A 13,620-nucleotide genomic window follows, 5' to 3' on the forward strand; every position below is an offset into this window, starting at 1 on the left:
CACACACACACATACATCATGGTTGTTACAGCTGTTGAGATCAGGTTGCAGAGTATCGTGCATACTGACTCCAGGTGGGGTACAGTAATGTGTGTCCCAACATAAGTGCAACAATACCCTGCTGCAAACATACACACACGTGTACACAGACATTCTGGGCCCATACGTGCGCACATTGCATTTGCTTTCTATTTCTCGAAAAACTGCATTCACACACACCCCAACGACAGCCAAACCTCCCTGCTATCTGGAGTGTGCAATCGCACACGCGATCAAGAGGTCAAAGGTTATTTGAGGGAGAGTGCCAGCTGAGAGGCCAGCAGTGACACAGACCTCCTGAATTTCATGAGTGCAAGTTTGCTAACACAGTGTTATACCCCCACAACAACCGTTACATTTTTTTATATTAGCAAAAGTGCCTTTAACCTTTTTTTAATCATTTTCCCCTGGATTGGCACTGAACACACTGTCATACCGAAAGCCTCTGCTGGCTGTAACCCAGTCCATGCTTTATAATTCAGGTATTAGTGTATCTCTTCACACTGGACCCAGGAGCAACAGCGAGAATATGAAAGTGACATTGAAGCCTATGTGGATCACCTTTCACCCCTCTCTTGACTCTCCTGAGCAGTGCCCCAGGCTTTTGGGAGCTCCACAACGCCGAAACCCTATCGCAGGACCGTTGTTTTGGGGACAATAACTGCTGGTTAAGTACAGAGCAAAAGGTGTACAGTATCTCATGTATGTGCCCCGTGGTGCCTGTTACACGACTGGAAGACATGTTCACAAAATGGCTTGAAAGATGTAGAACAGCTTGCCAACACCATAAATCTTCTAAAAGATGAATGTAAGAAAAATGTGAAAATGTTGGTTTGAACTTAGAATTACTAAGGTCATTGATTAATAACACTTTTATTAATACTGACGTTTGATTGTGGAAATAGTGAGGTGCTCTTTGCAGAGTTCCTCTGAGGTTCCTCTTTTTTTTTTGACTGTCAGTTGTTGAAATTGCACTTCTTCTAACTGGCAGTTACTGAATAAAAATATTTAATTTAAGTCTCTATCAGACTTTAAGGGAAACGTCACCCTCTTGCAGAACCTGTTTGACTCTGTGGCAAACTCTCTGTCTCTGTGCCAAGAAACAGCCAAGGATAACAGCAGCGGTGCTTCAAACGAAGCTTGTCAAAACAGTCTTTTCGACTGTCCAATTTCATTGCTTTGATCTTTCAAAATAATTTAGCACAGGGATGCCTCCCAGACCCTTTCTGCTCTATCACCCAACGTCCTATTCCACTTCAACAAACACCTAAAGTCCTGTTTGTTTGCTCTGAAAATAATCAGCCTGGGGCCTGTTTTTTGAGCTGCAGGGTGTAATCTCTGTAGTGATCGTGACATCTCCATCTGCTGTAGTTTTAGGAAAGTCGGTAGAGTTTTCGCCGATTCATATGTGCTCAGTGATATTGATGTTCTGCTTGGAGTTGTGATCAAATGTATGAGAAGGGTAGACTTTGTGAAGGTGTTCTTACACATACACATCAACAGATAAAAAACAGGTTTGTGTCTTGTTTGAAGAAGAGGTGTTTCTCTTGCCTCAGCCCTTACACTGTCCTGTGTGTCTACTGTCCTACGTGTCCATGTACTTATCCAAGTCTAAATCAATTTCAGTCGCAAAGTGTCATTTCTGAAAAAATGTTCCTCTTTAAAGCCTCGCAATTCCATCCATATCAGCTGGCTTCATCACCTGCCAGCTGTGGACTTAACAAAAAAACAGCCAATCTTTCTGCCAGCTTTAAATTTCCTCCACATTTTTGCTGGTTTTGACTTAGCCATTGTCTCTGTAATTGCAACCACTGGCCTTGAGGATATTTAATTTAACCAAGGTTTGTTGCAGCATGCTTGTAAGTCAGCCAGGTTTTTCTGCTTTCCTTGCCTTCCTCTCCGTGAGGTCCTGTTTATCTCTGTTTAAGTAACATCACTGAAATTGAACAAAAAACCTTCAGATTTATTACTTCACCATTGTTCTCCCGAGTTTCAAAGCTTGACACTAAACAAATGATGCAGCATATTTCACACACACCGCAAATAACAACCCAAGCTTACTTTAGATAGAACCAGAAAAGGATAATGAGCCTGTAAGTGATTAGCAGTTTTGGAGGCAGCCAATTAAATTTTTGCCCTATTGTGCACAATAAATGGTCACTACCAAAGTCATGAACATTTCTGTGTGGCATTAAGTGGTAGACGTTAACTGTTAGGGCTGTACACACCGAGGCACTGAGACTGTCTACAAGTTTCAGCAATCATTCTGCTTGTACGGCCTGCCCATTTTTGTGACTACAAAGAAAAGGTTGTCAACCACTGAAGTTGAGAAGACAACAGAAAGTGGAGGTCTGGTCAAGCAGCCAGGTCAAGGACCTTAAGAGCCACAAGAGGCCCGCCACTCTCTGGGTCATTAATAATTAATGAAACCCGAGGCTAGGACAGAAGGCCATGACTAAACACAAGAGTCCGAACAGTGAGAGCAGCGCTGGGCAGTAAGAGGAGGGGGGTGGTTATTGAAAGAGAAAAGACCCTGAATCCAACTCTGGCTTCAGTCTGTGCTTTCACTGTATGCTCCAGAGGCTCCAGACACAACAATGTGAACAACCCAGCAGCATTTGCAAACTAAGAGAGTAACAGATTTTGGTTCTAAACTCACGAGGACAAAGAAAAACAGGAGGAGGGTGGAGAAAGTGAGAAAAAGTGGGGTTTCCCAGTTGGAGGGAGAAAAAACTGCACATGGAATGAAAAACAGCATGAATATCTCCTCGCTGTTTCCCATGAAATCTTCCAGTCCTCAAACCTCTGTTCAACAAAGCATGTACTTGCCCTAGAGGTACTATCACACTGAGACCTCCATTACGAGCTCGGTTTGATGAAAGAGTAGCTAAGAGTGGGCTTAGGAGGTTTTGGCTCCTGACCCTCCCCCAACTGAACAGAAATGAAATAAGATAGCTCAACATGATATTATATAACAAGTCGTTTTTTAGAATCTGTTTGGACAAAGAGATCAGATCTCGCTTAAAAGTATATTGTTTTATTTTTCTGGTAATCAGATTTTTATGGTTATGCCATATTTTTCATTCTTATCCAAGTTTACTGATTTTAATTATATGTTCCATATCGGATGTTTTTCATTGTTGAACATGACCACACTGGTATTTGACATTTCTTGGCTACATCATATATCCTATCAGTATCATGTCTCTAACCACAGCAAAAAGTACTTTCTCCACTATTATGTCCATGTATATTATTATTATTGTGGCACGCTAGAGGAAATTTTCTCCCACTGACTCCTGTGGTTTCTTTGCAGACTTCATCAGATGACTGCGACCCCCATGAAGGAATCCACGAAGGAAAAGAGAGCACATATCGCCTACAGGTGACCCAGTTATACGAGAGGTTAGAATACTGGCACAAAGACTTGACAAACACCTTGGTGACCTCAATTACTGTGGTGCCAGTCCACGGTCGTGCTGTGGTATACCTAGGAACTGCTGATGGACGTCAAATACAGGTAAACAAGTCACCGTCAGTGTCTTAATTTGCCTGTCAAATGCATGCAATGTATTCTACAGGCCTGCATTTATAATCTTAAAGCAGTTTCCCTATCTCACTGTTCATGTAAATGTGCCAGGATGTTGATCGATGTCGGGTGAAATTGTCCTGCAGGAGACACAGTAGAGAAAACAAGTCCAGGTGTCTTAACTAGAAGCAGGTTAGGGGAAACTATCAGCAAGCTCCAGAATCTTCCAGTTTTTCACAGTTTGCTTACCTTTGAACTATGCTCAGTGAGCTTTCAAAGAACTATGTTCTAACTAGTCATCTGAGCAAATACCGTCCCTATTTAGGCTATTAGTGCTCAGACCAGCAGTAGATTCCACGCCTCTGGTCATTCTTTTTAAGGATGTTATTGGATGACTTTATAAAAGAAAGGCAGAATTTCAAGGTCCTCAGTTTATTAATTTAATTTTCTTAAAGGATGTGTGATTTGAATTATAGAGCCAGATGTTTTTAAGCCAGAAATGGCCATATTTGAACAGCAGGGCTAAACTATCAGCTAATGCTAGCTACACTGGTTAGCAAGTAGTTTCCACAATCTCCATGTTACACATATTACGGAAAATTAGTAAAATATGAAATATCAATAAATTAATACTAGACTGTGATCTAACAAACTAGAAGCTAAAACTTTCTCTGAGAATTCAGAGAATTATGTTAAATATACTTTCAAAATCATACCTTATAAGCACAGCTAGCAGCAATAAAAACACAAAAAATTAACAGTACTTTTGTGGCTACACACCTCAAAGAGGTCGCTACTCTGGTAATGCATACACAATGCATACAACGTAACTTTAAGCCTTGATAGAAAAGTACAAAAACACAAGTTTAAAAGGAATCACATTTAAGACTAATAAATACCACATGCAGTCATTTAGTATTTAATTCCAATGCACCTGAAGTTCAAATGAATATTTAGCCTGTAAGAGGTACTTTAGCTAATTAGAGTCATGCAAGGGCGGATTATCAAGGTAAAACATAACATTTTGGCTTTCAGTTTAATTAAGTCAATATGACAAGCCTGTGTAGCTGCATCTTGGACTGTGACTCACCATCTGCAGCTACTTTCAGTTTTCTTGTGGTGCTGAAGTCATTTACTCGGACAATAAAACTATGCATGCAAGGGTTGCAGCTGAAAATACAGCAAGTGCAGCAAGTGGTGCATTGGTGTGTCTGTAAAAAATAATAAAAACAAAAAACTGTGGCAAATGGAATGAAATGCATAAAGTAAACACTAAATTACCTCACGTGTTTTTGAAACACAAGAATGAGAAGACGCATGGAAAAGAACAGCAAGAAAGATGTGGAAAAAAGGGCTGACAGCTGCACGGAAAGGCAGCGCAGGATGGAGGAAGGGTAGAGACGATGGTAGTGGGGCGTGAGGGGGGTTTACAAGTCGAACGACACGTTGATGGTGAACGGCGAGTTTCACTGACACGTTCTCTCACACGCCACATTTCTACTCCCTGAGCGTCCCGTGCAGCTGTTGCTATGCGTGTCTGTACCGTCAAACACCACCACTCCAGCCCCTCCTTCAGTTCTGTTTTTGCGTTTTTGTGGCTGCCTGAATTGGATGTGGTTCATTGTTTTAGCTAAAAGTCTGAAGAGGAGACCAGCTGTATTGCACTGCAAAGCTCGCCATTTCATTTGTTATTGCGTACAAATATCTTTTTCTAAAAACGGACCAAAGAGGGACATTAAAGTCAACAGTCAGGAGGGAAAGACGCTGATCAGGAATAGTGGTTAAAAGATATTTCCAAGGCATGAAATCCAAATGAACAAAGAAAACTTAGTGAAAATCATTAGGAAGATATTGTAAGATCATAAAAAAATGATGAGTAAACCTTTTGCTTTTTGGATTGATCTTCTCTCATTCATGCTTTTACCTACTTTTAACCCGTGGAGTGCAACAGTCTTGCTTGCTGTGGGTTAAAAATTTCCATCAATCAATTTTTTAGCAGAAGAAGCACCTTCCCTATAAAACATCGAGGGAAACTCTGGTTTTCTAGTCACAAAGGTGGGAAATGTATGGGTGCAAACATTGCTTGTGAATTTTAGATGCACTTGATTTTGACACAAACTACTTCAAAGCTATTTCAGTTGCTCCTTTGTCACAAGGGGTCATAAAATCAGGTATCTCAGATGTTATTCCTAACAAAACCACAAAAGGTTGTGTCTCCACCTGGAACCAAACCACTGTAGTCCCACTTCACCGTTTATCTATTCTAACCACTTTGTGTTTACCATGAAAATTTTGTTGGCTCATTGGCTCATTAGCTTTTCTAGTCCTAAACTGGGAAGGCGTACATTTGAACTGATGACCTTCTGGCCACCTGGTCAGTCTCAGCCCAAGCTATGCAACAACAAGACAAGAAGCTGTGAGAGGTGGTCGTCTTTGCTATAGCAGTTCATTTCATTGTTAGTGCGGTAGAAAGAATATGTCAACTTTTCATGTATTTCAGTTTCCTGGTTGTTCCCAATGGACAAGGTGAGAGGGAGCATAGGGTAGAGGCAGTGAAAGAAAGAGTGTTGTTCACCCCGATGGACTCCATTCTGGCTCAGGAAGTGTTTCCCTCGACTTCACTTAGGCCACTGTGGGAATAACACAGTAGCTGTGTTTATAGGCCAAATTTCCCCCCTGCCTGCTTAATACAATAAGCTGTAATTTACGCCGCCATTCCCTCCAGAGAGATTCCTCTTGTATGGCCTTGTCCCCAGAGGAAAGCTACCTATTATATTCAATGATACAAAGCTAATGTTGATCATGAGGCCCAAACAGTGGGAAGAATGATGCAGGAAAACCAGACATTTCTGAGGGTGAGGGCGAGGGCAAGCCGTGTATCAGCCAACCAACAAAATCACATTTAAAATTTACAATGCACAGAACTGTAGGGATTTACGGGACACTGACCCACACAAACGGACAGAAGATTTACTGATTTATTCATGTTTCTGTTTTCTCGTTTTGCAGTAACTTCTCATTGAGGGACTCTTACCAAACTCAAACGAGGCAACAAAGTATGGTTAGCCAGTCATTACATGTCAGGTCCAGATTGATAGAGGTAACAGTGTTTCTGTGTGAGCGCTTCAACTGAACCAGGTCTGGATATCAACAGTGTAAATGCAAAGCAACTGTGTAATAGTGCATTGTGTAACTTTTTTTGTACTGAACCAGAAATGACAGCTATAACGCAGCCCTTGTTCCTGCAGGGCCCTGTCAGTGTGTTGGAGATATGCTGGACATGATTTGTTGTGTTTCCAATACCACAACTCTCTTTTTTGAGTATAAATAGTGTTGCAGAGTTGATGTGGAAAAAAATGTGTGTAGGTGGGTGAGTGTATTATTTAAAAGGTTTAATGGCACTGGTGTAACCGCACACCCTATTAGAGACCCTGTTCTGTGCAGCTTGCTGCGAGGTCTGTAATTGCAGCATAACCACAAGTGATGAATGGTGTTCCAGGTGTTGGGTGCGTGTGCACGTGTGTGGGGAAAATTGATGTGCTTTCGATCATTTCTTGAAGCTCTGTTCATATTTGATGACATGTGGTCATGTATTGCATGTAAGTACAGTAAATTGTATTGCAAGCATCAAGCTAACTGATTGTCAAAAGTGTCAAAAGCATTCATTCTAACCATCCATCACCTTTTGGAGGTTATGGCCGCAGCACCTGAAAGCACTGGAAGGATCTGTAAAATCCCCTGGCTTCCCACGTTTGGAAAACTGTGCATTCACAGCAGTAGGGTGTCATACACTGACTGGCCACTTTATTAGGTACATGGTATGTTCATATCTAATCAGCCAGTCACATTTCAGCAACCCGTTACATTTATTTCACTTCAATTCAGGCAAACAGCTGCCTAAAGGTGCTTTATATTGTGAGGTAAAGCTACGATAACACAGAGAAAACCCCAACAATCAGACGACCCCCCTATATGTGTTTTGGCGACAGTGGGAAGGAAAAACTCACTTTTTACAGGAAGAAATCTCCAGCAGAACCAGCCTCAGCGAAGGGCAGTTGGGGGCGAGGAGAGGAAAATGGGACAAAAGACTTGCTGTGGAAGAGACGCAGAGATTAATAACAACTAAGAACTAAGAACACAAAACTGAGGATACAGTTGACACAGGTTCAGCAAAATGAATAATAGAAGACTGAAAAAATGTTGCCTTGTTTGATAAGTCTCTTATCTTATCAGGTTGATAGGGTCAGGTTTTGACATAAACAATATGAGAGCATGGATCCATCTTGCTTGTATCGCCAGTTATTGGTGATATTCATGGTGGTATAAAGGCGGCAGACTTTGGCCCCCTTATTACTAAGTGAGCATTTTTCAAAGCCCACTGCCAACCTAAGTATGTAGATATTCTGATGGGCTCCTTCTGTGTGACAAAGCTCAAACATTAGTCAAACTGGTTACTTTAACATGGCAGTGAGTTCACTGTACTCACAGTGGTCTTTACCGTCACCAGATCTCAACCCAAAAGAATACCTTTGGGATGTGCTGGGACAGAAGATTTGTCTCTCGGATGTGCTGCCGACAAATCTGCCAAATCTCCAAAATCCCTGAGGAATGTTAAGGGTAGAAAAAAGTGCCTTGGTACAAAGGCAGGATACATGAAGTACTGCCAGACTATCAAAATGTGGCTAAAAGACAAATCTGAGACATTTAGATCAAATGGTCACTAAAGTTTTTCAGGAGATGAAAAAATGCCAGCTTCAGTATGAGGACACCATGTTTTTTCAGAGTCCAGCTGTTGTAAGCAAACTTCCCACTCCATTCACGGATTTCTATAGTTTCATTACTGTGTCATTGTTAGTGTTTGAATACACATAAATCATGTTAATGATAAACCTTTGGAGTTAATTTAAGACTCTTTTGTGGATATTGTGTTTTGCATAGGCTTAGTGAAACGGGTACTCGGCCGTTTTGTTTACTAAATAATGTTCCAGACACGTAGCTCTTAGAGAAAATATCAAAATGTATAATGGTGTTTGTTGGGCTGGGTTTTTTTTTTTTTTTTTTTCAACCGAAACAATCAATTGGGGAAATGTGGCATTCCATTTATTTTAACACATGTTGTGTTGGTAATTATATTGCAAACTGCTATAAATAATTGTCCAGCCATTTAGATTTTCTGAAATTAGCTAATAACATTTATATTGAGTCCATTCCCATTGGTATATTAGGTTAAGACAGATTATAATTGCCATTGGTTACACATGTGAAGTTCCTGTTTTGGAAATTTCGAGTATACATAGAGTGTGTGTGTCAACTCTGCTTTGCACAATAGATCTTTTAAAGTGAGCCAAAATCCAATGAAGAATTGCCTCAGGAAAGATGACACATTCTGGATCGTTTTCCTTCATGTCAATAAAAAGTCAATCTTCCAGCGTTGCTATTGTTCATATAATGTTTCCCAAGTTTCCCCTGTTATGAATAAATATAGCAATAATGAAAAACAGAGGTGACAAAGGAAAATAACTCCACCTCCACCTACTTATCAGGTGTCCTGATCTGACTTGAGTGCTGATTGCTTAAAAAATGGGGGTTGGCTAGTGGTGGGAGGTGTGTGTTGGGTGCTAACGCAATGTATTGTTGTACATTTGTTTTTTTTAAAAAGAGAGAGAACTGCTTAAGTCCTGTTTCTATCTTCTCTTAGAAAGTAGTACTCTTGTTACTAGATCATTTTGAATGGCTACATTTTTGTTTGATAATCGTCTCCGGGTGGCTTCTTCTTCTGATACATGTTGCAGTCAGTTTCAGCTTATATAAGCAGTACCAGAGTTGGGACTGTGATGATGATGTTGTCGTTATACAGACGTGAACAAATTGGTTGGTACCATCTCTGAAATGACTTGTAACTGCCATCTCGTGTTGTTTATTCCATATTTAACACATATCTGACTTTATTTTTGATTTCTGATTCAGTTAAATATTTGATACAATTAAAGAAATGCAAACACGCCATAATGATAATAATAATAATAATAATAATAATGGATTGCATTTATATAGCGCTTTTCAAGGCACCCAAAGCGCTTTACAATACCACTATTCATTCACTCTCACATTCACACACTGGTGGAGGCAGCTACAGTTGTAGCCACAGCTGCCCTGGGGCAGACTGACAGAAGCGAGGCCCCTCTGGCCAACTCCAGTAGGCAGTAGGGTAAAGTGTCTTGCCCAGTGTAGTGTCTCCACACTGCATATTTTCAGCTGTTCCCATGGATGTTCAATAGAAGATTAAGATCCTGGCTCATGGAGGGCCATTTAAGTAGTCCAGTGTTTATTTTCCAGCCATTCTTGAGTGCTTTTAGCTTTCTGTTGTGGGTCCTTATCCTGTTTTAGGACCCACAACCTGGGGCTAAGCTTTCTGACGCTCCATGTTCACAGTAGGTACACTAGGTGTCCTTTGTTAAAGCTGATAGAAAAAAAAATCACCACTTTTACCTCAGTCCAAAGGAATTTGGGGTTTGTCAACATGCAGTTTCACTTTTTTGTATTTTTCCGTCAGTAGAGGAGCCCGCTTGGTTCGTCTTCCATGGAACCCGTTATTGTTTAACATGCAGAGGATGGGGTGATCAGATAGTGACAAGATTTTGAATGGCTTTCTTTACTCTTCTTCTACCATCCACACTATCACTTCTGATGAACCCGGGTTGTAATTCTCCTTCTGTACACATCCTGGAAGGTTGGCTTATATTTTGTAAGAAAATTGGCAACCGTGGTCACAGGAGCACAAAACCTCTGGAGATAGTCTTAACCTTTAATATCTATAATCTTCTGTCGGAGATCCACAGACAGCTGTCTCCTTTGCTTTCTCTGGTTAATGTTCAGTATGTTGCATACAGTGATACCTGATTAAGCAACAGCCAAAGTAAGCTGAATGGCTGATGAAAAGCTCAAAGACACCTGTGTTGATAATTAAGATTAAATACTTTGTTACTTTGTTAGATTATTATTGTAGAGTCTTTGCCTTACAGTATAAAACACATTGAGGTGACTATTATTGCGATTTAGTACTATAAAGATAAAATTGAATTGAATTAAACTTTGTTTAAAACGTGAATATTATGCCAGGATTAATAGTTGCTTTATTGGTACCAACAAATATGCCCATACTATTTTAGCACGTCTTTATAAAATATTCATACTTATATTTTTACTCTGTCACAGGCATGTAAGTATATGACAGACATCGGTATGAACTGAAACCCCTTTAGGATAACTGCAGTAATGTTTCCCTCTTTTAGGTGTTGTTCTCCCGATTTGCCTCTCCCCATGTCAACATCCACCTGGACTCGAGACCTGTCACCGCCAGTGTAGCACTGCTCGATGCTGACCATTCAGATGGAGCCATTCTGATGGCCACAGGAAACAAGGTAAACCACTAATTATGGAATGCGCCTGTGCCTTTTTTGTTTGTTTGTTTTTATATTAAGTTCTTTTGTTCTGAATTCTGCCCACCTAGATCACTAAGGTCCCTTTAATTGGCCCCGGCTGTGGTCAGCTGACCACATGCATTTCGTGTTTGTTGTCGTCAAGAGTGACAGAATGTGGCTGGTGTGATGGACGCTGTACAAGAGCAAGCGAGTGCACCTCCTCCATCTGGACCCAGGACTACTGCACACCTGAGATTACCAAGGTAACCACAGTACACAAAGGTTGTGCATGTTTTGCGTGTTCATCATTAGCCACAGGCATGATTTGGTCATCCAAAATGAGCGCTATTAAAGCTCATTGATATTTCAGTTTTTAGGTTTCTTCTATATGTTCTTCAGTGGTTCTGAAATAAAAAGCAAACTTAAGTAACTTCTCCTGACTGTGTTTCCTTAACCATGTATCATACAATCACACCATGCTGTGTTCATACCTTACACAGACTGTCTCTTACTCTTCTCCTGCCAAATACTGTTCATGTAACCTGTCTGTTGAGCCTTTCATCTGCACGTGTTTGCACTGTATTTGTATAGTACTTACGAAGGTTAAGGTGCTTCCTGAGAGGCAAACGTTTTACAGCTGCACTGAACTACTAAACTCTGCTCTGGCATTGTCAGACTCAACTAAGCTCAGCTGGATTCCATTCTCTCTGACTTTAATGCTACACTCCATGCTGCTACTCTGCCTTCATTTAAACGCACACACACACAAAAATGGCAGCTGACCTCCATTGCCCTAAATGTACCTCTAAAAGCACCTTTTGTGCTTGAAGGTCTTGCTTGAGGGTCGGCCTCAATCCAGAAAAGCTGAGTGGATGTTTCTTGCACAGCAGTCGTTGCCTGGTTGTTACCTTCTAAGTGTTGTTACTTACTCTTCTGCATCATGTGCTCAAAGTGTGTGTGTGTGTGTGTGTGTGTGTGTGTGTGTGTGTGTGTTTTGTTTTTTTCTAAGAAGGAAACCAGTTAGTTGAAAAAGCTTGGTATTGAGCAGTTTTTAGAAATGGAGAAAATTAAGTTCAGAATTCAACTGCACACTTCTTTACTTTCTACATCTCATCTCAGAACATATTTGTAGTATTGCACATGTCTGTTAAGTTCAGGGTCCACATCTCAATTTTATGGGAAGAAAAATGTCAAAGGGATTGTTTAAAATATGTTCTTTATGAATGCATTAGGTTAGTCCAGCCTCTGGACCAATACGAGGCTCTACTGTAGTGACGATTTGTGGCAAGAACTTTGGCTTCGACAAGACAGAGAACTTCAAGGCTTCCATGGTAACCGTGGAGGTGGCAGGGGCTTCCTGTAAACTGTCCAGGCAAGAAAACTCCAACAGGTATGCTTGTGTTTTGGTAAAGAGTGTTTTTTGGGGATGGGAGTGTTAATAAATGTTGTGCATGTGTTTTGTGCAAGTTGCACTGGCCTGCTGTGACGTATTCAAACAGCACTGGTTCTGCACAGTATCTGAAAAGCCACCTTTTAGAGGAAAAGGGAGAGCCAGAGTGTATGTTAAGTGGTGAGTGTTTATGAAACAAAGGGACCACTACACTGGTGTCCTATAGGGGGAGAGCACATTTATTAGGGGTTATTGTGTTGAAGGAAGAATGTTAAGAAGCCCCAAACACCCCCACCCTTAACTCTTTTGCAGCCTGCAACATTCAACACATGACTCCCTTAACTGAAAAATTGCTGGGAAAAATCGCTGAATGCAGACTTTCCGCTTTCCCAAATCCACTGGGGCCATGTCCCATTCAGAAGAACCCTTTTGCTACAAACAACCTCATTACAAATTGGGGGGAAAATAAAAACACTGCCCACACAATCCCATGAAAATTGTGTCTTTGTGCATTCCTGCAAGGCAGTGGATGATCATTGAATTAAGCTAAATGCCGGCTGGCTTGGCAGGGTATAATGCCTGATCTATGTGTTGTTTGGGGGGGGTTGGCTATAGGTGGACTGAGATGCACTGTTCCCCAGTGTTTAATGGGAACCTCACCCCATCAGGAGACGTTGTGAAGGTCACCAGTGGCCAAAATGTGACCAAGTTCAAGGGTTTCAATTTTGTGGTAAGACTACTTTTCTCCTTCTTTTTGGTATCACTGTTTTGAAAATCTCAGTACTTTACAACTGATTCTTGACATGTAAAAATGGAACATGGTGATATCACATGTTACCAAGTGTACTTGATGATGGTAAAGCTGCTGTTTAAAACTGTTTAGGATTGATTTGTAATTCTTCGGTTCCTACGATTCTTAGAGTCAGTTTCAAAAACTATATATTTTTTACCCACAGAGTGGGTAACAAACTTTATACATACCCGTTATTAAAATGCATCTTGGGCTACAGCCTTGTGCAAAACAAATGGGTAGTGATAACTGCACTCTTATGAACTGGTGCATCACTGCTTAATTTCCCTGGGGTGAGAAATGTCAGACAAGTAAGCCCTAAAAAGTCCTAAAATATCAACCGAACTTCTTGTACACTGCTAGAAAGTTAACTTGCTCTCAAGTTTTCCAAACCGCCTCAGAAATCCATCACTGATGATCACATGAACAAGTACTTGATATATTGAAAATA

The 13,620-nt window shown here is 40.8% G+C and overlaps 1 protein-coding gene across 2 annotated transcripts in view; it reads left to right on the forward strand.

Moving 5' to 3' along the window:
- Positions 1 to 13,620, forward strand: part of met (MET proto-oncogene, receptor tyrosine kinase) — a 69,767-nt gene that overhangs the window by 21,208 nt on the left and 34,939 nt on the right. For both annotated transcript variants that reach the window (XM_085462661.1, XM_085462662.1), the window contains exons 3-7: positions 3,356 to 3,559; positions 10,861 to 10,989; positions 11,079 to 11,252; positions 12,222 to 12,379; positions 12,995 to 13,109. In XM_085462661.1, the coding sequence (XP_085318787.1) occupies positions 3,356 to 3,559; positions 10,861 to 10,989; positions 11,079 to 11,252; positions 12,222 to 12,379; positions 12,995 to 13,109 (780 nt within the window). The remainder of the gene's footprint in view (positions 1 to 3,355; positions 3,560 to 10,860; positions 10,990 to 11,078; positions 11,253 to 12,221; positions 12,380 to 12,994; positions 13,110 to 13,620) is intronic.

Source organism: Copadichromis virginalis, linkage group LG7 (assembly GCF_057382275.1).
Source record: "Copadichromis virginalis isolate Kocher_CV1m ecotype Utaka linkage group LG7, C_Virginalis_male_GT1.1, whole genome shotgun sequence".
NCBI lineage: Eukaryota > Metazoa > Chordata > Actinopteri > Cichliformes > Cichlidae > Copadichromis > Copadichromis virginalis.